Source organism: Canis lupus, chromosome 2 (genome assembly GCF_003254725.2).
Source record: "Canis lupus dingo isolate Sandy chromosome 2, ASM325472v2, whole genome shotgun sequence".
Lineage (NCBI taxonomy): Eukaryota > Metazoa > Chordata > Mammalia > Carnivora > Canidae > Canis > Canis lupus.
The window spans coordinates 70,451,685-70,478,291 of NC_064244.1; the positions used below are offsets into that span (position 1 = coordinate 70,451,685).

A 26,607-nucleotide genomic window follows, 5' to 3' on the forward strand; every position below is an offset into this window, starting at 1 on the left:
TGTTTTAATGTCTCTTGAATTGCTGGATATTCCATACCATTACAGTGTCCATCTTTCCATAAAAATAGGTTGACCTCTCAGGACAATATGATCAATTCCATAACTGCCATCGTATATAATATATCCTTTAATAGGCCTGAAAATTCAGGCAGAGCCTAAGACATGTCCCCTAAAACATCTGAAGGCTTTTTCTGACTTAAGCTATTTATCTTAAGTTGCCCTTGTTGTGGCCCTTCCCCGATATACAATTTCCTGTTGCACAGAAGTAGGGAAGTTCTGATTTTCCACATGGGTACTGGAGAAATTCATACCCATCAAATGAAATTAAGGTCAAGAAACAGGTGAGCCAGGTACACAGAGGTCACAATTAAGACCCTCAACATGGGTTTGTCTGAGTTGCTCTGGGAGCATGCCCCTAAGTCTAAAGCCTTCTAGTCTAGATTTAGCTGGTTCCATGCAACTTCCTTCCCAGCTGGAAATCTAGCCTGCAAACTTGGGGGGGGGGAGCTCTGGGTTAAAAAAAAAAAATCCTAATCCACTTTTATTAATAACCCCAAACTCTCCTTTATCTCCAAGAGAGTATAGATAACTCAGCCTGGGAAGTTGTTTAAATACAATTAGAACCTTGCTCAACAGTGCACCCTGGTTTTCAAACTGGGAAGGCTGATGGGCAAATGAAGGCAGCGGTGTTGCAGGAATGTCAATCTCAGAAGAGTTGATTACTAAAATCTTACAAAACATTTCCAGAAGGGTAAAAGTTCTTCCAATATTACTGTTAAAAAGGAGTCTCTCATCTCCTTCACACAGTCCATCCATTTCGGCTTGTCCTCTGTCCTGACTACATCATGGCAGGGATTTCTGAAGATACGCTGTCGAGGGGCTGCCAGTGACAATCCATAAGGGCATCATATAGCTCCTCACTCTGCTCCATGAACTCCTTGTTGGCCTCTGTCACATCCAACTGCGGCATGGGATCTGCAAGAGAAGTCAGGGTGGGTTCAGGGCACCCGGAGAAGCACTCCAAGGCTTGGACTCCATTCCCTCCTCCCAGGGCTTCCTGTTCCCCACACCCAAGTTCCCTGTCCTTTGAGGATCAAAGTAGAGTCTACTTAGAGAATGCAACAGTAATACTCAAATAATGGTGGCTGTTAGTCCATCTCGTATCTCTGGACTTTACATGCCCTGGCTTTCCTAGTGTGGGCCTTCAATTTTGGGTTATGGAAATCTGATCAAAACTACGAAGTCCAGAGCGCTATTCTTCAAAGGGAACATTATAGAGCAATGAAAATGAGCCTCGGCTGCATTCAACTTGGTGGATCTCACAAATGGTGTTAGTAATTTACCAGGATGCGCACCGAGTAATTATAGAATTGTCAAGTCACTATACTGTACACTCGGAGCTAATAGATCTATATGTTAACTATAGCAGAATTTTACTGAAAAATGATGTTGAATGAAAAAAGGACAGTACATACAGTACAACTGCATTGTATGAAGTTAAAACAGGCAAAACTAAATCATGTTACTTAAGGATGCAGATCTAGGTGGATAAATGGTTATCACAAAAGTCAACAGTTTTCCCTAGCAGGGTTGTGACTGGGAAGGATAGCTTCTGGAGGCTGGCAATGTTCTCGATCCAAATAAAGGTTTCACAAGCAATTGCTTTATAATTACAGAACTGTATACTTGTTTTACATACTTTTCTGTATACATTATTTTTCACAAGTTTTAAAACTCCTTAATCACTATGACATAACCCTTTATAGACTTTTACTTGTAGTCTTGTGTTGGTTTAAAATGCACACACACAGGGCAGGGCGCCTGGGTGGTTCAGTCAGCTAAGTGTCTGCCTTTGGCTCAGGTCATGATCTCGGGATCCTGGGATCAAGCTCTATGTGGAGTTTCCTGCTCACCAGGGAGTCTGCTGCTCCTTTTCCCTCTGCTGCTCCCTACTACTTGTGTTCTCTCAAATAAATACGTAAAGTCTTTTAAAAATAAAATGTACAAACATAACCATTCATTAAAACACTTATTTTACAATTAGAGAAATTAAAGAGGACCTAACAAAATAGACATCCTGTGTACAATGGAATATGTTGCTTAAGATAGCAATACGCCCCAAATTGATCTACAGATTTAATGTAATCCCTTGTCAGCTGCTTTGTTTAACAAATGGAGAAGCTAATTGTAACTTAGATGGAAATGCAAAGGATTCATAATAGCAAAAAAAATTTTGAAAAAGAACAAAGTGGGCAGCCTGGGTGGCTCAGTGGTTAGTGCCGCCTTCAGCCTGGGGCATGATCCTGGAGACCCTGGATGGAGTCCCTTGTGAGGCTCCCTACCTGGAGCCTGTTTCTCCCTCTGCCTGTGTCTCTGCCTTTCTCTCTGTCTCTCATGAATGAATGAATGAGTGAATAAATCTTAAAAAAAAAAAAAAAAAGAAAGAAAACAAAGTTCAAGGACTTCTCCATTTCATTTTTTTTTTTTTAATTTTTTTTTTTTTTATTTATTTATGATAGTCACAGAGAGAGAGAGAGAGAGAGAGGCAGAGACACAGGCAGAGGGAGAAGCAGGCTCCATGCACCAGGAGCCTGATGTGGGATTTGATCCCGGGTCTCCAGGATCGCGCCCTGGGCCAAAGGCAGGCGCCAAACCGCTACGCCACCCAGGGATCCCATTTCAAAAACTATTACAAAGCAACAGTAATAAAAACTGGCAGTGGCTTAAGGATAGACATGCAGATAAATGGAATAAGTTTTAAGAGTCCAAACCCACGGTATAGATTTATAGTAAGTTGGTTTTCAACAAGGATACCAGACAACTCAATGGTAAAGAACAGTTTTTCAACAAATGGTGCTGGAACAACTGGAAAAGCACAAAGAATAAAGCTAGACTCTCCATACTTTACACAAGAATGAACTAAAAATGATTTAAAGAACTAAATGTGGGATCCCTGGGTGGCGCAGCGGTTTGGCGCCTGCCTTTGGCCCAGGGCGCGATCCTGGAGGCCCGGGATCGAATCCCACGTCGGGCTCCCGGTGCATGGAGCCTGCTTCTCCCTCTGCCTGTGTCTCTGCGCCTCTCTCTCTCTGTGACTATCATAAATAAAAAAAAAAAAAAAAAAAAAAAAAAAAAGAACTAAATGTAAGAGCTAAAACTCTAGGGATCCCTGGGTGGCGCAGCGGTTTGGCGCCTGCCTTTGGCCCAGGGCTGATCCTGGAGACCCGGGATCGAATCCCACGTCGGGCTCCCGGTGCATGGAGCCTGCTTCTCCCTCTGCCTGTGTCTCTGCGCCTCTCTCTCTCTCTCTATCATAAATAAATAAAAATTAAAAAAAAAAAAAAAGAGCTAAAACTCTAAACTTTGAGAAGGAAACAGGCGTAAACAAGCAGTACCTTTTAGATATGACACCATTTAAGCACAAACAAAAGAAAAAATAGGATTTCACAGAAATGAATGTTTGTGCTTCAAAGGACATTATCTAGAAAGGGGAGTGATACCTCATGGAATGGGATAATTTGTAAAACATATGTCTGATAAGGAACTAGTATCCAGAACAGAATATAAGGAAATCTTATAATGCAACAATAAAAAGACAACCCAATTTAAAAATGGACAAAGGGCTTGAATAGACATTTCTCCAAAGATCTACACACACACACAGCCAATAAGGATACGAAGATGTTCAATATCATTAGCCATTGGGCAGCCCAGGTGGCTCATCAGTTTAGCGCCACCTTCATTCAGCCCAGGGCCTGATCCTGGAGACCCAGGATCAAGTCCCACACCAGGCTCCCTGCATGGAGCCTGCTCCTCCCTCTGCCTGTGTCTCTGCCTCTCTCTCTCTCTCTCTCTCTCTCTCTCTCTCTCTCTCTCTCATGTCTGTCATGAATAAATAAATAAAATCTTTAAAAAAAAAAAACCATATCATTAGCCATCAGGAAACTGCATATCAAAACCCCAATGAGGGATCCCTGGGTGGCGCAGCGGTTTGGCGCCTGCCTTTGGCCCAGGGCACGATCCTGGAGACCCGGGATCGAATCCCACGTTGGGCTCCCGGTGCATGGAGCCTGCTTCTCCCTCTGCCTGTGTCTCTGCCTCTCTCTCTCTCTCTGTTACTATCATAAATAAATAAAATTAAAAAAAAAAAAAAAACCCAATGAGATACAACTTGAAGCCCACTAGGATGGCTGTAATAAAATTGAGTAACAATCTACTGGTGAGGATGTGGAGAAACTGCAGCCCTTGTAGGAATGGAAATGGCGCACCCATTTTTGGAAAAGTTTAGTGGGAATGGAAAATGCTGCAGCCCTTTCAGAAAACTCTGGTGGTTCCTCCAATGTAAAGAGTTTGCCATATGATCCAGCAATTCCACTCCTATATAATGAAAACTTATTTATGTCCCCATAAAAACTTACACATGAATGCTCATAAGTAGTATATTCATAATACTATAAGTGGAAACAACCCAAACATCTATCAATAAAATGGATATCCACAGAATGGAATGTTGTTTGGCCATGAAAAAGAATGAAGTAATGACACACTCTACAACACTATGGTTAAGTGAAAGAAGCCATTCACAAAGGACCACACATTATATATAGTTCCATTTATTTAAAATGCCCTGGTGCACCCAGCTGGCTCAGTCAGTAGAGATGCAACTTTACTTTTAATCTCAGAGTTGAGTTCAAGCTCCACATTAGGAGAGAAGCCTACTTAAAAAAATTTTTTAGGGATGCCTGGGTGGCTCAGCGGTTGAGCCTCTGCCTTTGGCTCAAGGCATGATCCCGGGTCTAGGGATCAAGTTCCATGTTGGGCTTCCTGCATGGAGCCTGCTTCTTCTTGTATCTCTGCCTCTCTGTCTCTCATGAATAAATAAATAAAATATTTTTTAAAAAGTTTTTTTTTAGGGCACCTGGGTGGCTCAGTGGTTGAGCATTTGCCTTTGGCTCAGTTCATGATCCCGAGGTCCTGGGATTGAGTCCTGCATCAGGCTCCCTGTAGGGAACCTGCTTCTCCCTCTTCCTGCGTCTCTCCCTCTCTTTATCTCTCATGAATAAATAAAAACCTAAAAAAATATATTAAAAAAAAAAAAACCCCGCCCAGAATAGGTACATTCAGAGACAGAAAGTAGCTAAGCAGTTGCTGGGGGCAGGAGGGGCTGCATGTGGAGAGGGACTGCCACTGGTCTGGCCACTGGTCACAGGAATTAGTGGTAATGGGTACACAGCTGTGTGACCCTTCTAAAAACTACTGGAGGGCAGCCCCAGTGGCGCAGCGGTTTAGTGCCACCTGCAGGCCAGGGTGTGATCCTGGAGCCCGGGATGGAGTCCCACGTCAGGCTCCTGGCATGGAGCCTGCTTCTCCCTCTGCCTATGTCTCTGCCTCTCTCTCTCTGAATAAATAAATAAATTAAAAAAAAAACAAAAAAAAAAACTACTGGACTGTATGTGTACCTTAAAAGGTGAAATCTGAAAATAAATAAAAAGGGTAAATAAAAAGGGTAAAGTCTGTTATGTGAGTTATATTCCAAAAAACAAAAACCCTAACGGGGCTTTTACTATGTATCTTATTTTATACCTGGCCCTTTTTTCACTGAAAACATTTCCCTATGTCAATACTTGTAGAAAAAGACCAAGGGAAAAAAAAAAAAAGACTACATCTGTTTAAGAAATCCTCTATACACATTCATCTGGACCATTGATTATCATTTGGGGTAAGATCTTTCAAGGTAAGGGATACCTGGGTGGCTCAGCGGTTGGGTGCCTGCCTTTGGCTCAGGTCATGATCCTGGGATCCAGGATCGAGTCCTGCATCAGGCTCCCTGTGAGGAGCCTGCTTCTCCCTCTGCCTATGTCTCTGCCTCTCTCTCTCAGTCTGTGTCTCTCATGAATAAATAAATGAATCTTAAACAAATAAACAAACAAAAAAGATCTTTCAAGTAAAATTACTGATCCAAAGGATATAAACATCATAAAAACTGTAATATAAAATAAAAAATTGGGGCAGCCCAGGTGGCTCAGTGGTTTAGTGCCACCTTCAGTCCAGGGCGTGATCCTGGAGACCCATATCGGGCTCCCTGCATGAAGCCTGCTTCTCCCTCTGCCTGCGTCTCTGCCTCTCTCTCTCTCTCTCTGTGTCTCTCATGAATAAATAAATAAAATATTAAAATAAATAAAATAAAATACTAACTTTTTAAGAAACACAGTATGTATTTTATATATATAAATTCTTTAAAAAATATATGTATTTTTTAAGATTTTAAAGTAATCTCTACACCCAAGTTGGGGCTCAAACTCACAACTCTGAGATCAAGAGCCAGCCAGGCACCCTAAGAAACAAAGTATATTTGAATTTAAAATTGCCTATTAATAGTGTGATGGTTAAATTTTTATGTGTCAACTTGGCTAGGTTCTAGTGCCCTGTTTGGTCAAATACCAGTCTAGGTATTGGTGTGAAGGTATTTTATATATGTGATTCACATCTGTAATGAGCTGATTTTAAGATTATCCTTCCGGTGCCCAGATGGCTCCGTGTTAGGTATGGAGCCTGTTTAGGATTTTCTCCCTCTGCCCCACTTCCCCATGCAAGTGCTCTCTCAATAAATAATCCTCAATAATATGGGTGGGATGGGATGCCTGGGTGGCTCGATGGTTGAGCGTCTGCCTTTGGCTCAGGGCATGATCCTGGGATCCAGGATCAAGTCATGTCGGGTTCCTGGCGGGGAGCCTGCTTTTCCCTCTGCCTGTCTCTCACATGAATAAATAAAGTCTTTAAAAAAAAAAAGATATATATATATATATATATATATATGTCGGTCTCATTATCATTTGAAAAAAAATTTTTTTTCATTTGAAAATTTTAAGGCCTTAATTTTGGTGAGGTTTCCCAAAGAAGGAATTCTGCCTCAAGACCATAACATAGAAATCCTGCCTGTGTTTCAAGCTTGCTGGCCTGCCTTACAGATTTACACATCCTATATCCTACTGGTGATATAGTACAGATCGCCTCTGATACAAACAGCATGTTTAAACTTTTTTTTCTTGTGGTTTACAGGCATGTGTGTTTCTTTTGCAAATTATTTCCAGCTTTCTCACTACTCTTAAGAATCTGTTTCCTCTTCCAAACCAGTGCCGAATCTTTTCATGTAAGTCCTATGCCTATTTCTGCACCCAGAAGGATCTTTTCTCTTGGAATTTTAATCTAATTATACAAAGGTTTGAGCATTTACAGAAGCTCCCTATGGAAACTATAAGAGAGCCTGACCAGTCTGGTTTCTCCACTAAGCATAGGTAACAACTTACAGGAACAGTTTAGGAAAGAGCTCGATCAAGGGCAAGCATTTGTGTATGCTGAAGTCCACAGATACATATACAATAGAGCATCCTTCCTCAGTCTGAAGACAGGGCCTGATGAACCATGGCTCACGGAAGCCAAGGAAGGGACAAAGAAGAGCAATGCTCTCTGCTGTGGCCCCGCTGGGTGGTTATTAGGTTGAACTGGGCGGGAGGCTGTAGGACTCAGTGGTAAAAGCACTCCAACTGAGGCAAGACAGCAGGGGTTCCAGGAGTGACTCCCATCAACCTTTAACAAGTAATTTGAATCCTTTACCTTATTTTTTTTATTCAGTAAAACCAGAATAAATTGTACTTACCTCAAAATAGTTGTGAAGTTTAAATGCATTAATAGATGTAAAACAGGAAAAAAAAAATAGATGTAAAACAGGGCCTGCACATAGTAAAACCTCCATGACTTAGCTATTATTAACTCCCCAAACCTCAGTTTTCTTTTCTGTAGATTGGGGATTATAATGGTACCAATCCACCATCATAATGTTGAAAGGTAGCAGGGCCTGGCACAAAATACGTTTGGTATTAATATATTATATTAATAGATGAGAAAGAGACTGGAAAATTCTAATTCTAAGGAGTTACACAAAAATATTATAATCAGGTTAAGATTAATCTGCTCCTGGAGGGAGAAGTCAGAGACTGAGCATAGAAAGTCAGGAACTAAAAAAAGAAAAAAAAAAAAGAAAGTCAGGGACTCCTGGCCTGATTCAGCATCTAACTCACAGGGTGTGCTTGAGCAGAGCACTTGGGTGGCCAGTTCTCCATGTGTCAACTAGAGCTCCTGTATTTTGCTGGCCCACCTCCAAGGACACTGCTGTTAGAGACAGATGACAGCATGTGTATACAAGTGCTTTATTACTATTTTTTAACTTTTACTTTATATATTTTTTTTAAAGAGAGAGTATGCGTGTGAAAGCAGGGGGTAGGAGGAGGAGTAGAGGGAGAATCTTAAGCAGGCTCCATGCCCAGTGTGGAGCCCGACGGGACATGGGGCTCAATCTCATGACCTAAGCCGAAATCAAGAGTCAGATGCTTAGCTGACTCAGCCACCCAGGTGCCCTAAGATTTTATTTTATTTTTTGTAATCTCTGCACCCAACATGGGGCTTGAACTCACAACCCCAAGATCAAGAGTCACATGCTCCACTGTTGAGTCAGCCAGGTGTCCCTAAATTTTACTTCTTTAAAATTTAACATCTATTCAGAAACATATTAAAATTATTTTTCATAGTTTTTTTAAAGATTTTATTTATTTATTCATGAGAGACACAGAGAGAGGCAGAGACATAGGCAGAGGGAGAAGCAGGCTCCATGCAGGGAGCCCGATGTGGGACTTGACCCCTGGACTCCAGGATCATGCCCTAAGCCGAAGGCAGACGCTCAACCAGTGAGCTACCCAGGCGTCCCAAACCTTAGAAATCCTTTAAGTATTAATGATCTCATTTGAAAAGTCATTTGTTTAAAGATTAGCAATTCCTTCAGTTTTACTTTCCTTTTTCTTCTGTTAAATTCAGTAAAAATGACAATAAATGCTTTTAATTAAAAAAAAAATATGTCTATTATATGTAGCAGGATCGGGGTGATTTTCAATTTCTTCTTAAGATGTTACCATATTTTCCAAATTTTCAATCATAACTATTACTTGAGAATGAGGAAAAAAATGTAATATAAAATATAGAGAAAAAAATTAAAAGGAGATAAAAAAATGAATTTTATAAACTATCAAACAAACATAAGGCAAGAGATATGCTGGACACCTACAAGTGGGGATTGAATGTCCCACATCTAGGAAGTGACCGGCTCGGTCCCCTGTCGAGCTGCTTCCTCTAGGCTCCCTGGGACTGCGCACACATCTCTGGAGGACACACTCACTTCTTACTATAATTATGCACGTGCTAGTTCTCATTCCTCTGCATCTAGCTAAAGGCACAGTGGCAGCCACAGAGCAATCACCTGACAAAGGAAAGAGGAGTGAGAAAACAAACTTCCTTCTTACCTTCCAACGCATCATCCCCAACTTCTTCGTATGTCTGCCAAGAGACCAAAAAGAGGGTAAGAAGCAGCATAAATTCCTGGCCCAAGACAAGGAGGCCTTATTTTTGACAAAGAGGTCACTTCATCTTTCCTCATTTCTTCTGAAGCCCAAGCTCCCATCCTCACTAATCCCGTGATGGAGGAAGACATGACCCAAGAGGACCAGATCTGCCAAACCATGGTTACCTGCATGGTGCTCTGGGTGTAGCCATACTGGGGGTAGCTGTAGCTGTAGCTGCCTGTGTTCTGGTCATAACCCCATTGGGCGTAGTAATTCTGGTACTGCTGGTAATACTGGTTGTAGCTGTAACTGTACATCTGACTATACTCCACTGGCTTCACACGGCTCCTGAAACAAAGAAAGAAGCAAAAAATAAATGAACACAGGCAAACATTGCCATCACATGGCACATCTACATGGCCAGGGGCTGTCCGGAGTGCTTCCTGCAGATTAACCCATTTAATCCCCACAACAACCTGATTCAATAAGAATACACTTATTCCTATTTTTACAGATGAGGAAACTAAAGTCCAAAAAGGTCACATAATTTGTCCAAAGTCACAGAGATCCAAACCCAGGCAGTTTGGCTCCAGAGCCTAGGTTTCAGAGTCAGGGGTTTTTAACGGTCTCTTATCAAATCTTGTCAGTACTAAAAAAAAAATATATATATATATATATATATATATATATATATATAATAACCATCATCATCATCATCATCATCATCATCATCATCTCGTCAGTACTGACTTGTCTTCTTCTCAAGATCCAGGTTAGGGGGTGGGGGAGATGACTGTTTTTCTGCCAGCCACAAAGGCTCAGGTGAACATGGCCTGAAAATTTTGAGTATAGGATGATCCAGGAAACATTTCAAACTACAAAATGTCTAATCACCTCTTTCCCCCAAAGATGAAGTGTTCCAGTAGCCTTATCATCACCACTATAGTCACAGCTATTGTTTATGGATTAGGTACTCAGGATTTGGGTCCACTGTTTTTCATATACAGGCTCCTATTTTAAGTCCTGTACAACCCTATGACAGAGCTATTATTCCCATTATACAGATGAGAATACTGAGCCTCTAAAAAGGTTAAGTGACTCACCCAAGGCCACCCAGGACTGGAGCCAAAACCCCAAGACTCATTTCTGAACACTACATCATTACATACAGCACCTGTCCTGACAGATACAAGACATCTTGCCAGGCTCCTATACACGTGCTGCTGAAGTGAGCACTTGCCAGGCTCCTATATCCTGAGCTCACCAATCAGGGCTGAGGCCCAGGCTCAGTGGATAGCTTTTTTCTTGCTAACCACTTGCTACCCCAGCCACTGCCAACCAAAGACAGAATGTCAAGCTTGCAAAGGATGCATTGCTTTCAAAAATACACAAAACCATGTATGAGTAGGCTTATGAGACAGGCCTGGGGTCTGAGCAGAAGTCCTAGACGAGAGAATCAGAACAACATGGCAATGCGCTTCCAGTCATCATACTCCAAAAAGCCAGATTCGTAAGTGCAACGCAACGTGCAGGAGGCAGAAGCTCAGACCACCATGCCAGGTGGTTTATAAAGAGAATTATAACTGTCACATGGTGTGGAATGCGCCTGCGTCCTCATGACTGGTGTATTCTATTTCCATGGTGAAGCCAGAGACGAAACCAAGTCATAAGCAGGAGTTGAACCACCACAGCAAACCCTGTCACAGGAACCACAAATTCTCAATGTCTGAACGAGCTCTTCACAAGCTCCTTTTGAGTTCAATGTCTACATGGTGAGCAGGACTTGGCCAGAACAGTTAGACAATTCCACGTCTGACTGCCTTAGCACCACTTCCTGATGGGGAGGCTAGGCCCTCTCCCTGCCCAGTGCAAGGCTGGAAACTACTAATGTTCCCCTCTGTGAATACCCCCACCATGTTTCCAAGGAGTCTGCTACCCTCCTGATACGTTCACGTAACTGAAGGGGGTCTCCCTGGCCTGGGTTTGCACATTTCTATTCTTTCTCCACACTGAGCTCTCACAGATGAACTCTCAAAGGAACCTCTCACTGCCCTCAATTCCTAGTGCTTGATAGCACCTCCCTAGACACAGGCACCAAATTCTGACAACAATGATCAACCAAGAAATGGAACAGAAGTAACCTCCTTGCAGAAGGGACTTTGTTTCTCTTGTTTATAGCTACAACTCCAAACTCTAGGTCAGAGCCTAAGAGTTTTAGGGAATCAGTCACTGTTGATCAAATAAATGGTAACACATCAGAAACCAACACCATCAATTATCAGAGGAACTGCAGGCTACCCTGCAGCTGTTAAAATGTATTATGAGGATTGTGCAGCTATGTGGGAAAGGGAAGGTATATATAAAGAAAACCAGGGGGAAAAAGAATGAGCACTATTATAATTAAAAATGAATAAATAAATAAATAAAATAAATAAAGAAATCTACCACATGTAAATTGATCCACACGGAGTGTGTGTCTATATCTATATATTACAGATGTTTATGGAGAAGCCTGGAAGTCAGAAATCCTAACAGTCATTTTAGAGTAATGAGGAAATTTTTCTTTTAAATATTTTCTTTAATGGTTTTATATAGTGGAGTTTATTGGTATTTTTTAAAATATTTTTTAAAATATTAATTTATTTGAGAGAGAGAGAGAAAGAGAGCACAAGCAGGGGGAGGGGCAGGAGAGGGAGAAGCAGTCTTCCTCACTAAGCAGGGAGCCTGATGTGGGGCTTAATCCTAGGGCCCCGGGATCATGACCTGAGCCAAAGGCTCAGGCTTAACCAACTGAGCCACCCATGCTAGTGGTTTAGAACAAATGACTTATATAGTACTATAAAACAAATAACATTTTGAGGGGAAAATCACGCAGGCTGACCTCCATGTATTGAATCCAGCCAAGCAGCAAAGAACCTCCAAATCTTTTGCTGCTTTGAAAAACCTAGCTATATGAAAGTCCTGTCCTAAGAATGTACCCTTCCAACCCTGGCATGGAATTTCTCAGCCTTGGCATTACTGACCTGGGGGCAGAACAAATAAGTCTGTTGTGGGAGCCATCCTGTACAGTCTAGGATGCTTAGTAGCATCACTGGTCTCCACTCATTAGATGCCTCTAGCACCTCCCCACCCAAGTTGTGACAACCAAAATTATCCCCAGGTGTTGCCAATATCTCCTGCGGGATAAAATTGTCCCCAGTTGAGAACCACTGCTTCAAGCCAAAGGACAGAAGATTCTACGCAGAGAATAGCTGTCTTCTACTGAGTGAGAAACTTGCTTGGAACTGTAAGGGAAGAAGGGCTTTCCACCTGGCAACACAGGTAGGATAGTGATGTATGTAATATTCTGTAATGTTTGGATCATTACCTCTTAGCCATTCTCATAGCTAAAATTGGATATAATTTTCTTTCCTTCTCAATTCTTATTAATTCTGTGGATAAATTTCTAACAGTGACACTGCTGGCAAAGAGCAGGAACATTAAGTATGCAGAGACCAAATGCCTGCTCAATACTGCTACCAGCAATGTCTGAACATGTTTGCCTTTGCTGGTCACAGCTCTGCCCCAACCATAAACTTCCAGAGGGGCAGGGTTATGCTCGCTCGTCTTTAACGAAAGCCTGGCAAATAACAGGCCTCCCTGCAGTCTCCCATCCGGGATGTGGAAGCTCCAACAATCAAGTGGATGAGGAGCGTCCAGGCGGGCATCAGTCCAGAGGCCCTCTATCTTCCCGCCAGCGCAGCACTCACGCTTTGGGGATTGCCACGCTCAGCCGCACTGGTTTAGACCCCAGGCCGACCGCTCCCTGGCATTCAGTCAGAGCTCGCTTCTGTTCCAGTTCATCTGTGAATTTCACAAAACCATAGCCCCTGCAGGAAACAAAAGCACACACCCTATTTAGATCACAAATGTGATGTAGGTGAAGTCTAAGAACGGAGGAGCGGGGGAGTCTATCAAACTCTGCAGGAAGGGATGAGAGTCCCATCAATAGAAATCCGCCGCCGCCGAGCAATGCAAATACTCCAGCACTGCAGGATCCTGAGACTGGAGGAACCCCCACTTTAGTTCACCATTCCCCTCCACACCTTCACTGATGGGATCCTTCCCGAACAGTGGCTTCCCTCCCAATCCACCGGAAATACTGTCACCATCATCATGGTAGCAGTGGTGGTAGTACCAGCTGTAGTTCACTGAGCAAAATTTTACCACATCCGCCCTGTAGAACAGGTATCACGTTAGGCAATGGGGCTCAGCAATCACAAGCAGACAAGCTTCTTGCTCTGAGGGACTCATATTCTCTAAGATTTTATTTATTAGACAGGGAGAGAACACCCATGCGCACGAGTGGGGGGAGGGGCAGAGGGGAAAGGACAGGAAGAGGGAAAGAATCCCAGTAAACTCCACGCTGAACCCAGATCCTCTGAACCCAGATCCTTGCTTGGAGCTGGATCTCCCGACCCTGAGGTCATGACCTGAGTTGAAACCAAGAGTAGGTCGGAACCAAGAGTCAGACACTTAACCAACTGAGCCGGCCCAGCACCCCTGGACTCATATGTTACTTGGGAGATCAACAAATGATAGCTAACATTTCATGCATACTTATTTCCTAGGGGCTCTGCTGAGCATTTCCCCAGGCTTATCTCTTCAAACTGCCCAAAGATTAGATAAGAGTAGTCCGCATTTTACTGAGAAAAAAACCAAGTTCAGAGGGATTTAATCACCTGCCCAATATCATTGTAGAAGCAGGATTCAATCCAGGTTGTGAGTTTTTAACTCAAGCTGTGCTTATAGCTATTACTCTGATCAAGAATAAGCCTTTCTTGCGGTTTCTCCACTTTTGAAGTAACAGTAATAAATAAAATGGCAAACACCTCTCAAGCATACCCTATCTGCTTTATTTACATCACATCATGTAATCATTAGGTCAGCCCTGTGAGCAGGCACGATTAATCTGCATCTGTTGTACGGATGAGGAAATCGGGTCAGGGGTTGGGTAACTTGTTTACTGTAGTATCCCTAGCCAGTACTGGAGTCAGGATGCACACCACAGTCTGGCTCCAGAGCCTGTGCTCTTAACCACCGTGCTACATGGCCTCACTCTAACGCCTCCATCTATGACACAAATGCTGGAACAAGGTGGGCATCAGTAACAGGTAAGGCCTTACTTAGACACGCCTGTCTGGTCCAAAACCACCTTGCCTCCTCGACAGGAGGGGTAGACTTTGACGAAGAATTCATACAGCATGCCATCATCCACATCTGGGGTCAGGTCCCCCACAAAGAGGGAGTACTCAGGGCTGAGAGGAGAGAACAAGATTCAGAGACAGACACCAAAACCTCTGTTCTAACAAGCTCTTCTGGCTCACTTTAAGAAACCTCTCCTGGGCCTTCTCAGGGAACAGCACATCTGATGGGTCCTTAATTTGTTGCATTGGCAGTCCTGGCAGAAGTGTTGTGGAAGCAGCCCCCGTCCCAAGTGCTTAACCCACTGAACAAAACCTGTCTGGCTTTAAATATTAGAAGAGTGCAGGTGGGGGGCCCTGATCAGAGGTCCTCCAGAGAGAAAACTAGACACTCTGTATCTGCTGCAAATGTTTTAAGTAATCTCTATGCCCAATGAGGGGCTCGAACTCATGACCCTAAGATCAAGAGTTGTGTGCCCTACCAACTGAGCCAACCAGGAGCCCATCACTGCATGTTTTTAATTCAAACAGTAAAAGATAGATAATGAGAACTGGACCTTATCTCCTAAGAATGAAAGCATAACTAAAATGAAATATGTCAACTTTTAGAACATAGGTCAGCAAACTTTTTCTGCGAAAGGCCGGATAGTAAAAATTTTAGGCTTGGTGGGACACCTATGGTCTCTGTTTTTGTTTCCACATCCTTTAAAAGCATAAAAACTATTTTTAGCTCATGGGTGATACAAGTCAGGTCACATTTTGTCAACCTCTGTTCTAGAAAAATTATTAAAAAAAAAAGTAAACTCATTCTTAGTTCAAGTATGATACATATCCCTTGTTTAAATCAGAATACACAAAAAGACAAAGAAAAATATAATTACCAATTTCCCAACAACTCAAAAGTAATCACTACGAACACTCTGTTTTATATTTTTGTCTTTGGCTTCTTTTTTTCTTTTTTAAGGTAGACTCTACCCCTCAGCATGCAGCCAAACGCAAGGGCCTAACCTCACAACCTTGAGATCATGACCTGAGCTGAGATCAAGAGCTGAACACTTAACCGACTGACCCATCCAGGCGCCCCTGGCTTCTCTTTTAGAATTTACAAAACTCAGGTATGACTCACTTGTTTTGTTTCTAGCATTTTTTCATTTTCAACCTATCACTAACTTCTTAATGTGTCTTTATTTGCTACAAAATGACATATTAATGGATATATAGTATTCCAATTAATGAACATACTGTCATTTAAGCCACTTCTCTATCATTAAATTATTTGGTTTCCCAATTTCTCCCATTATATGTAACATTTCAATGAATACTTGAGGCCAATCTTACACACATCCACATATAAATTCTGAAGTAGAATTAGGGGTCAGTGGGCACAAATCCTTTTAAATCTCTTATACATTGTTTTAAAGCTTTTGAAGAGCACCCTGAAAGAATCGATTTATGTTGCTACAACAGGTCAATTCTTATTGAATGAAAAAACATCAATACTGTGGTAGTAACAGGGCAGAAGGCAGGACCAAATATAGAGAAGACATGGGACTTGACAAGAAGCACACAGGGCAGGTCCACTAGATGAAGAGGATAGAGAGTCATCCTTCAGGAGGAAGGCAAAGCAGACTAACCTCGGCCCCCCAACCTCCTTTTAGGTAGTGACCAGCATAGTGATGCATCCTGTCTCTATCCAGACATTTCCTGGGGCTTGGAGCTACCTTGGGACTATCCCGTACTTACCTGTTATCTGGTTGTTTCCCATAAGTGGCATAATTCAGCTTAAAACGTTTTGCCTAGAAATTTAAAAACAAACAAACTAAAACAGAGAAAGGTGTTTCAAAAGTCTAACAATATTTGAAAAAAACTGAAATAAATTACCTTGGCCAAAACATCTCCCCCTCTCTAAGCCTCAGCTTTTTCTCCTGTATAAAATGAGGGGGTGGCACGGATGACCGCTAAGGGCATTGCCAGCTCCATGATTCTATGAGCCCAGGTGTGCCAGCGTGATGCAGCTGTAAGCTAAGTAACTGTGGGAAGAGCAGAATGTAACTCTCTTGAAATGTGTCCTCACTGCTGCCAGCCTGTTCTATTTTCTCAATCAGGCAAGAGGTCTAGAGTTTCAAGTCTTCTGTTAAGGGAGGCAGCGGGGCAGGGTGCAAAAAGCACGGATTTTAGAGGCAACCAATCTTCAGTTTGTGTCCTGCCTCTGCCACTTACTATTTGTGCTGCCTCAGACATGTTACTCCACTTCCCTGAGCTTCAGCTTCCTGGACTGTCAAAGATAACGATGCCTACTGTGCAGGGTTGTTACAGGATTAAATAAAGTGAGGATACAGCAGGGATTCAAAAAATGAGTTATCGATGACAATAAAAATGGGAACATCATCATTATCCAAGTGTCCTTACAGGTGTGGCTCCCGGAAGGGGTTTCCCATTAATTTTATGCAAACACTTCTCAGCTGTGGCCAAATCTGCAAATTCTACAAAACAGTAGCCAGCTGGGATTCTGGAAAGAAAGCAAACAAGAGGAAAAGAATGGTTAAAGATGGGATTCCTAGGTGAGACTCAGCCCTGGCCTGAGGAGAGGGAAAAATATTTTTCTAATCAGAGCCTATACTGTTTGTGTTCCCTGCCCTATTCCAGTTCAGAACTAACATACAAACCTAAATATAAGGAATGCCCATCTGGGTCAGTCTCAGACTCAGCTTATTTATGTACTGTATCATCTATGAAGTACTTTTTTTTTTTAAAGATTTTATTCATTAAAAAAGGCAGAGACACAGGCAGAGGAAGAAGCAGGCTCCATGCAGGGAGATCGATGTGGGACTCGATCCCGGGACTCCAGAACCACGCCCTGGGCCAAAGGCAGGCGCTAAACTGCTGAGCCACCCAGGAATCCCATCTATGAAGTACTTTTGCCAAAAAGATTTAAAACTTATTTGAGAGAGAGAGCACGTGCATGCACAAGCAGGGGGAGGGGCAGAGACTTGGAGAGCAGGAGACTCCTTGCTGAGTGCAGAGCCTCATGATGACCCTGAGATGATGACCTGAGCCAAAACCAAGAGTCAGATGCTTAACCTATTGAGCCACCCAGGCGCCCCTAGGAATCAAACCCTTAAATCTAATGTCCTGTTTATAGGAAACATTAGGGACAGAACAAGTAAAACACCACCATAAGGAAGCAAATAAAGGCAGATCCCAGGGGCACCTGGGTGGTTCAGTGGTTGAGCATCTGTTTTTGGCTCAGGGTGTGATCCTGGGGTCCTAGAATGAGTCCCACGGTCAGTCTCCCTACAGGGAGTCTGCTTCTCCCTCTGCCTATGTCTCTGCCTGTCTTTCATGGATAAATAAAATCTTTAAAAAACAAACAAACAAAAACAGATTCCAGAATGTAGGCCCTTATGTAAGACAATTAGTCTCACCTCTAAAAATCCAGGGTTATGAGAAAAGGAGTGTGAGCTTTCCTACACTTAGACAGGAAGTGATCCTTTTGTAGTTCATAAGTGTGATGACTCAGTGTTTATACTGTTGTGACATGTACCTCCCTCAAACTCTTACAACCATGGCACACGACCTGCCTGACATGAAAAAAAAAAAAAAAAGATTAAAAACCACTATAAAACATATTCTGAGGCATCTGGGTGGCTCAGTCAGTTAAGCCTCCGACTCTTGGTTTCAGCTCAGGTCATGATCTTAAGGTCCTGAAATCCAGCCCCGGGTAGGGCTCTCTCCTCAGCAGGGAGTCTGCTTCTCCCTCCCTCTCACTGTGTACTCCCACTCTATCAAATAAATAGAATCTTTTTATTATACTTTTTTTGTCACATAATTGTCCATCTATCCATCCCTCTACTTACTTATCCTTATTTACTGATATATTTCAAAATTGTAGATATTGATATACTTCCCTCAATTACTTCAACAGGCATTTTATTCAATTATTGTTTACAATTCTTTCTTTCTCTCTTTTGGTTTACAAGCAATGAAATATACATGCAATGAACTACACAAATCTCCTAGACACTGAGTTATTTTTACTACACATAAATTTTGTACATTCTATAATTTTAAATAAATGGAATCATACAGTAAAAGGCTTCTTCATTTAGCATAATGCTTTTTTTAAAAAAGTAGGCTCCACACCCAACACAGGGCTTGAACTCTGGACCCTGAGATCCAGAGTCACATGCTCCACCAACTGAGCCAGCCAGGTGACCCTTCATTTAGCATAATGCTTGAGAGTCATTCATTTGTTGTTAGATTACTAGTTTGTTCTTTTTATCGCTGAGTGGTATTCACCAATATTTATCTATTTATCTATCTGCGGATACCTGGGCTGCTTGCAATTTTTGGCCATTGTCATAAAGCTGCTATGAACACTCTTTTCAAGTCCTATTTTTAGTGGATAGAAGTTTTCATTTCTCTTAAGTAAATACCTAGGACTAGACTTGCTGACTCATAGGGCAGATGTATATAAGGAACTGCCAGACACTTGCCCCCAGCAGCTATACCATGTTTTAGTCTCATCAGTGATGAATGAAAGATGTGGGTGCTTCACATCTGACTGCCTTCTTTTTTTCTCTTTGAATTTAAAAAATTGTAGTTAAATATATGTAACCTTGGGGTGCCTGGCTGGCTCAGTTAGTAGAGCATATGACTCTTGATCTCCAGGTTGTGGGTTTAAGCCCCATGCTGGGTGTAGATATCGCTTAGAAATAGAATCTTCAGGGCATGTGAGTGGCTCAGTGGTTGAGCATCTGCCTTTCGCTCAGGTTGTAATCCCAGCATCCGGGGATTGAGTCCTGCATTAAGTTCCTACGGGGAGCCTGCTTCTCCCTTTGCCTATGTCTCTGTCTCTCATGAATAAATAAATAAAATATTTTTCAAAAATCTATGAAAAGGGAAGCCTGGGTGGCTCAGCGGTTTGGCGCCTCCTGGGAACCCGGGATCGAGTCCTGCATCAGGCTCCCTGCTTGGAGCCTGCTTTTCCCTCTGTCTGTGTCTCTGTCTCTCTCTCTCTTTCTCTGTATCTCTCATGAATAAATAAATAAAATCTTAAAAAAAAAAAAAAAAAGATAGTTCCAAATCTTATTTCAATAAAGTAGAAAGTGTTACAGAATGTGTTTTCAGGGGCACCTGGGTGGCTCAGTGGTTGAACATCTGCCTTTGGCTTCGGTTGTGATCTGGGGTCCTGGGATTGAGTCCTGCATCAGGCTCCCAGCAGGGAGCCTGTTTCTCCCTCTGCCTATGTCTCTGCCTCTCATGAATAAATAAAATCTTTATTTTTTTTAATTTTTATTTATTTATGATAGTCACAGAGAGAGAGAGAGAGGCAGAGACATAGGCAGGGGGAGAAGCAGGCTCCATGCACTGGGAGCCCGAAGTGGGATTCGATCCCGGGTCTCCAGGATCGCACCCTGGGCCAAAGGCAGGCGCCAAACCGGTGCGCCACCCAGGAATCCCAGATAAAATCTTTAAAAAAGAAAAAGAGAGAGAATGTGTTTTCGTACAGTAGCTAATTATCTCGGGTTTTCTGTCTACAAGAGCAAAAATAAGAGATATTTAGGCTAGCATGATCTACCAGTCAGAAAATCTGTTCCTAGAATGTGCAAATAAAAAGCCAGTGGAGACAGTATGTAGAGAACTGGGGGGATGGAGGTACCAACTCTAAAGAGGAGGGAGCAGCAGAGCCCTGGCTTCTCAGGGAAAGGATAGCACACTCTTGGCTCTCCCTGAGAGAAGCTCTTCATCCCTGCCCTGGGCTGCAGCCCCTCAAACCTCAGGATGAAAACTGGGGGCCCGGTGGACTAGGGCAGCTCTACCTGAGACATTCCATGGATGGGCACAGGGTTCTGAGACTGCTGATCAGACCTGAAGGCTCAGAGTCAAGGTGTGTTAGTGGCCTCATGCAGCAGGGGGAAACCCCTCCATGGCTCGCTCTCACCATATTTTCTTCCATACTGCTGCGTGGGTGCTTCTCCCTTTCTTTTTTTTTGTTTTTTGTTTTTTTTTTTTTTTTTGCTTCTCCCTTTCCACCTGTCCTGTCACATCCTGGCATCCCACAATCCAGACAGGGACAGGTAATGAGTTCTCTATGCCTGTCTTGGAGTCACTGAAAACTTCCACTGCATTTCATACAGAAAAACTTACAGAGATAGGCCAGTGGAAATGCGTGTCCTTGACAATTTCAGAGAACAGGCATGGATCTATATAAATATGCTCCTGTCTTGAGTGTTCTACTGCTAGGAGCTTTGAGGAAGTTGGTTAGCAGTTACTACCTGTTGTGGTGCTGGTTTTTCCTCCGTCCCTCCACACTGTATATATGTATGTGAATGGCCTCACGGCTTCCCTGTTTTTTCTCATTTCATAAAATGGTTGAAAGACGAAGGAAAAGAAAGAAAAGAAAGAAAAGAAAAGAAAAAAGAAAAGAAAAGAAAAGAAAAGAAAAGAAAAGAGAAAAGAAAGAAAAAGAAAAAGGAAAAGGAAAAGGAAAAGGAAAAGGAAAAGGAAAAGGAAAAGAAAAAGAAAAAGAAAAAGAAAAAGAAAAAGAAAAAGAAAAAGAAAAAGAAAAAGAAAAAGAAAAAGAGGGATCCCTGGGTGGCGCAGCGGTTTGGAGCCTGCCTTTGGCCCAGGGCACGATCCTGGAGACCCGGGATCAAATCCCACGTGGGGCTCCCGGTGCATGGAGCCTGCTTCTCCCTCTGCCTGTGTCTCTGCCTCTCTCTCTCTCTCTGTGACTCTCGTAAATAAATAAAAAATTTAAAAATAAAAAGAAAAAAGAAAAAGGAAAAGAAAGAAGAAAGAAGAAAGAAAGAAGAAGGAAGGAAGGAAGGAAGGAAGGAAGGAAGGAAGGAAGGAAAGAAAGAAAGAAAGAAAGAAAGAAAGAAAGAAAGAAAGAAAGAAAGAAAGAAAGAGGAAGGAAGGAAGGGAGGGAGGGAGGAAAGAGAGAAGAGAAATAAAAGAAAATCGTTTCTTAGGTAGGAAGCTGCTTTTGGCCCCTCTGACCAACATAGTAGTCTTGAAGCATTCTTAGCCCACGTGACTGATTAACTAAACCTTTGACATTTAAAGATCATGCATTCTTTCCTAGAAAAAACAGAAAACTTCTATGTGTCACCATGCTCTCCTACACCACTATGGGCATCAAGGACGCAAATCCTCTTGCACAACATCTCCCCATCCCTGAACCAGAGCCCACTGCAATACCTCCAAGCACTGTGATAACATCTGTTGCTGGCACCATTGAGACTGCACGTAGTCAAGAGTTGTCATACACCACTGCATTCCCTTAACTGATTAACTACCTTAAATCACTTTAAAAATCTCTGGGCCAGGAAAAAACTTGGAATTAGCTTTTGGACAAGAGTCTGCCTTCTTCCCAGGCCTCCTGAATAAAGCTCATCTTCTTTGTCAATCAAAACTGATCTCTGGGAGGGGGTGGAGCAGAATCAGGAGGAAAAAAATAAGAAATAAAACTCTCATCTCTAGAATATTGGCCTTTCCAGCTACAGGCAGCCGAGCTTGGGTTTCAGTAATAGGTACTGGGATTCTGAATACACAAAGGTTTACCTGTCAACCAAACAGCCAGAACTGACCACACTTCATCTCTCTCATCTATATTTTTCAACCATTTGATGTTTTAGCAAGCTGCTTTAGTAGAGTTCCTGGCAGAGTAGCTGCTCAGTAAACACTGTCAAATTGATTTTAAAAATTCTTTTTTTTTTTTTTTAAGATTTATTTATTTATGATAGACAGAGAGAGAGAGAGAGAGAGAGGCAGAGACACAGGAGCAGGCTCCATGCCAGGAGCCTGATGTGGGACTCGATCCCGGGACTCCAGGATCGCACCCTGGGCCAAAGGCAGGCGCCAAACCACTGAGCCACCCAGGGATCCTCAAAAATTCTTTTTCTAACTAAAACCCTAAGGAAAACTAAAAACCCTTCAGGAGAATGAAGAATGTAGAGGCAATATAGCACCACTATCTCAAAATATTCTCTGCATTTTGTTTTGCTTACATATTTACTGTGTCATTAGAATGTAATTTTTTTTTTTTTTTTTATGATAGAGATTGAGAGAGAGAGAGAGAGGCAGAGACACAGGCAGAGGGAGAAGCAGGCTCCATGCTCCGGGAGCCCGACGTGGGATTTGATCCCGGGTCTCCAGGATCGCGCCCTGGGCCAAAGGCAGGCGCCGAACCGCTGCGCCACCCAGGGATCCCCAGAATGTAATTTTTTTTTTAATTTATTTTTATTTTATGATAGTCACAGAGAGAGAGAGAGAGAGGCAGAGACACAGGCAGAGGGAGAAGCAGGCTCCATGCACTGGGAGCCCGATGTGGGATTCGATCCCGGGTGTCTCCAGGATCGCGCCCTGGGCCAAAGGCAGGCGCCAAACCGTCTGCGCCACCCAGGGATCCCCATTAGAATGTAATATATATAAACTCCATGAGAAGAGGGACTGTGTGTGTCTGGTTTGTTTCAGCCATGTACCCAAGGAACCTAGAACAATAGCACATAGTACTGTTTCTAAAAATAACGTTTTAAGTGAATGACATAAGAGTTAAGGGCACTCATGATTTTAAGTCTTGGCTTGTCATTTATTGCTCTGTAAACTTGAAGACAGTTAAGAAGCTTCTCTAATAATAGTATTTAGCTCAGACGTTTTTGTCATTAAAAAATACAATTTACAAATTAAAAAATGGGGATCCCTGGGTGGCTCAGTGGTTTAGTGCCTGCCTTTGGCCCGGGCCATGATCCTAGACTCCCAGGATCAAGTCCCGCATCAGGCTCCCTGCATGGAGCCTGCTTCTCCCTCTGCCTGTGTCTCTGCCTCTCTCTCTCTCTCTGTGTGTGTGTGTGTGTCTCTGATGAATAAATAAATTAAAAATGTTTAAAAAATAAATTAAAATTAAAAAATGATTTTAGGGGCACCTGGCTGGCTCAGTCCATGAAGCAGGTGACTCCTGATCTTGGGGTTGTGAGTTTGAGCCCACATTGGGTGTAAAGATTGCTTAAAAGTAAATTTTTTTTTTCTTAAGATTTATTTATTGGAAAAAAAAAGATTTATTTATTGGGGCACCGGGGTAGCGTCTGACTTAATTTCAGTTCAGGTCATGATCTCAGGACTGTATGATTGAGTTCTACATGGCGCTCCACACTCAGCAGAGAGTTTGAGACTCTCTCCCTCTGCCTGCTGTCTCTCCTCAGCTCGTGCTCTCTCTCTCTCTAAAATAAGTAAATCAATAAATCTACAAAAAAATAGTATCTTAAAAAACTTATTTTTTTGAGAGAGCACACGCAAGGGGGTTGGACAGGGGAGACAGAGATAATCTTTTTTTTTTTTTTTTTTTTTAAAGATTTTATCTATTTAGGATCCCTGGATGGCTCAGCTGTTTAGCGTGGCCTTCAGCCCAGGGCGTGGTCCTGGAGTCCTGGGATAGAGTCCCACATCGGGTTCCCTGCATGGAGCCTGCTTCTCCCTCTGCCTGTGTCTCTGCCTCTCTCTCCCTGTGTCTCTCATGAATAAATAAATACTATCTTTAAAAACAATTTTTTAAAAAAAATATATTTGACAGAGAGAGCATGAGCAAAGGGAGGGGCAGAGGGAGAAGCTGACTCCCCGCTGACCAGTGAGCAAAGCACAGGGTTCAATCCCAAGACCCTGAGATCATGACCTGAGCAGAAGGCAGACATTTAACTAAGTCACCCATTTGCCCCAGAAAAAGATAATCTTTTTTTTTTTTTAGAAAAAGATAATCTTTTTTTTTTTTAATATTTATTTATGAGAGTCACACACAGAGAGAGAGAGGCAGAGACACAGGCAGAGGGAGAAGCAGGCTCCACGCACCGGGAGCCCGACGTGGGATCCGATCCCGGGTCTCCAGGATCGTGCCCTGGGCCAAAGGCAGGCGCCAAACCGCTGCGCCACCCAGGGATCCCAGAAAAAGATAATCTTAAGCAGGATCCACACCCAGCCAAGAGCCCCCCACTGCAGGCTTGACCTCAGGGCCCTGAAATCATGACGTTAGCCAAAAATCAAGAGTCCAGGCTTAACGACGGAGCCACCCAGGCACCCCCACCAAAACATGATTTTAAAGTGCCTCTGCCTAGCAGATCACGATCTGTTTATATTTATAGAGAATTTTCCATATGCCAGACACTGCTTTAAATGCTGAATGCGGGGACGCCTGGGTGGCTCAGTGGTTGAGCATCTGCTTTTGGCTCAGGTCGTGATCCTGGAGTCCTGGGATAGAGTCCCGCATCAGGCTCCCCGCACGGAGCCTGCTTCTCCCTCAGCCTGTGCTTCTGCCTCTGCCTCTCTCTGTCTCTCATGAATAAATAAATAAAATCTTAAAAAAAAAATAAATGCTGAATGCGAATTAACTCATTTAACCCTCACCATATCTCCATGAGGTCTATAGATGGTGTTATGATCTCCATTTTCATAGTCACGGTGAAATGGAAATGGAGAGGTTTAGTAATTTGCCCAAGGTAGCACAGTAGACATAACTTTCACTCTGGCTCTAGGGTCCAGTCCTTAAGCAATGGGCAGCCTGGGTGGCCCAGCGGTTTAGCGCCACCTTCAGCCCAGGGCGTGATCCTGGAGACCAGGGATCGAGTCCCGCGTCTGGCTCCCTGCTTGGAGCCTGCTTCTCCCTCTGCCTGTGTCTCTGCCTTTCTCCGTCTCTCATGAATTTAAAAAAAAAAAAAAAAAATGTTAGCATCTCTAACAGTCTATTAACTATTATGAGGGGTTGGAAGCCCCGAGTTGTCCATGTTTACATTCTCGAGAATGACCGCAGCACGGTCTATAAAGGGACAACCGAGAAGATCGAAGGAGAAAAATGTACCCAGTGAGGCGGTTTCGGATAATTTTGACGCTCATCACCGTCTCCCCCATGGTGGCAAAGGCTCTGGAGATGAAATTCTCATCCATGTAGGGCTCCAGCTGCGTAAACACAAGAGCAGGGCAGTCAGGGTAGCGTCCGGGCGCCTCGCGGCGGTCGGGGCCGGGCTGCGCGCGGCTGGCGGGGGCGCGGTGAGGGGAGCGGGGCTCTTCATCCACTCGGCGGCCTGAGTCCCACCTCCCACGTTCCAACGTTCCAATCCTTTGCCTCCCTTCCCGTCACACTTGCTCCCTGTGGGGAGCCCCCTCCCTGGATCTAGGACCCCTAACCCTCCAGTCCACGGGCCACAAGCAGCCTTCAGCCCGTGGGATTCTTGCCGTTCCATCCCCCCGGGGCGCCTCCCGTTCGCTTCCAGGAACGCAGGCGAGAGGCCAGAAAGCGCCCTCCTCAGACTCCGTCCCTTCACCTAGATTTTGGGACGCGCCTGTGTCACCCAAAGGGCCGTCCTCCCCGTGCACTTCCACCCTTCTGGGATTCGAGGACCCTGCCCCTTCACTCTTCCTCCCCCGGGACGCCAAGACCCGCCCTCCTCGGGCCCGGGCACACCGGCCTCACTCACGTCGCCCATCCACAGGCTTGCCGCCATGCCCGCAGGCCGGCCGGGACTCCGCGGCCCGACGAGGCCCGCGCCGGCGCCACACCGCGGGGCCGGGGCCGCCAGGGAGCATGCGCCTCCGCCGCCCTCTGCGCACGCTCCGAACCTCGGCGCCCAGGGCCGCGCCGGCTCCGGCCGCGCCGGGTTTTGCCGACGACCCGGCTGGTGGGGCGCGGAGCTCCCGGCTCCCTGAGGGCGGAGCCAGCGGGAGTCCGCGGAGCGGGCGGGAGCGGGCGGGGCACACGCTGCGCCGGCCTGGGGTTGCTCGGCTAATTGGTTTTCTCGGGTTTCTTTCTGATCATGTTTTCAAACACACACACTTACATTTAAAATTGCAAAACTAATGTGTGCTCATTGTAAAAACAAAAACTGAAAAACCCTGCAAATATATGCACACTAAAAAAAGTCCCCAGGAAGATCCAGTTCCACTGTGTGACCTTGGGCAAACCCGGACAGGTCTGCCTCAGCCGCCCCCTCCCCCGCATCCCATTTCCCAGTTTGCGAAACGTGAAATTTTTTGTTGAAGTTGGATGG

At 43.8% G+C, this 26,607-nt stretch overlaps 1 protein-coding gene and 1 non-coding gene across 4 annotated transcripts; one reads left to right on the plus strand and one right to left on the minus strand.

The window, feature by feature from the left end:
* Window positions 1-104: 104 nt before the first annotated feature.
* LOC112659938 (tRNA selenocysteine 1 associated protein 1) lies at window positions 105-26,189 on the minus strand. Of its 3 annotated transcripts, XM_025447177.3 has the most exons (9): window positions 26,038-26,188; window positions 25,422-25,519; window positions 16,982-17,081; window positions 16,316-16,368; window positions 14,555-14,686; window positions 13,139-13,258; window positions 9,575-9,737; window positions 9,351-9,384; window positions 105-975 (listed from the first exon to the last, which is right to left on the minus strand). In XM_025447177.3, exons 1-9 carry the CDS (start codon window positions 26,062-26,064, stop codon window positions 839-841), a joined length of 864 nt encoding a protein of 287 aa, XP_025302962.1. In that variant the 5' UTR covers window positions 26,065-26,188; the 3' UTR covers window positions 105-838. The 3 variants fall into 3 exon arrangements, with proteins under 3 accessions (XP_025302962.1, XP_025302963.1, XP_025302964.1); XM_025447178.3 differs by lacking the exon at window positions 13,139-13,258 and having other exon boundaries at window positions 26,038-26,189; XM_025447179.3 differs by lacking the exon at window positions 14,555-14,686.
* Window positions 18,060-18,159, plus strand: LOC112660694 (small nucleolar RNA U13). The gene has a single exon (XR_003137142.1). It is a non-coding gene; the product is annotated as a small nucleolar RNA U13 (small nucleolar RNA).
* Window positions 26,190-26,607: the final 418 nt, after the last annotated feature.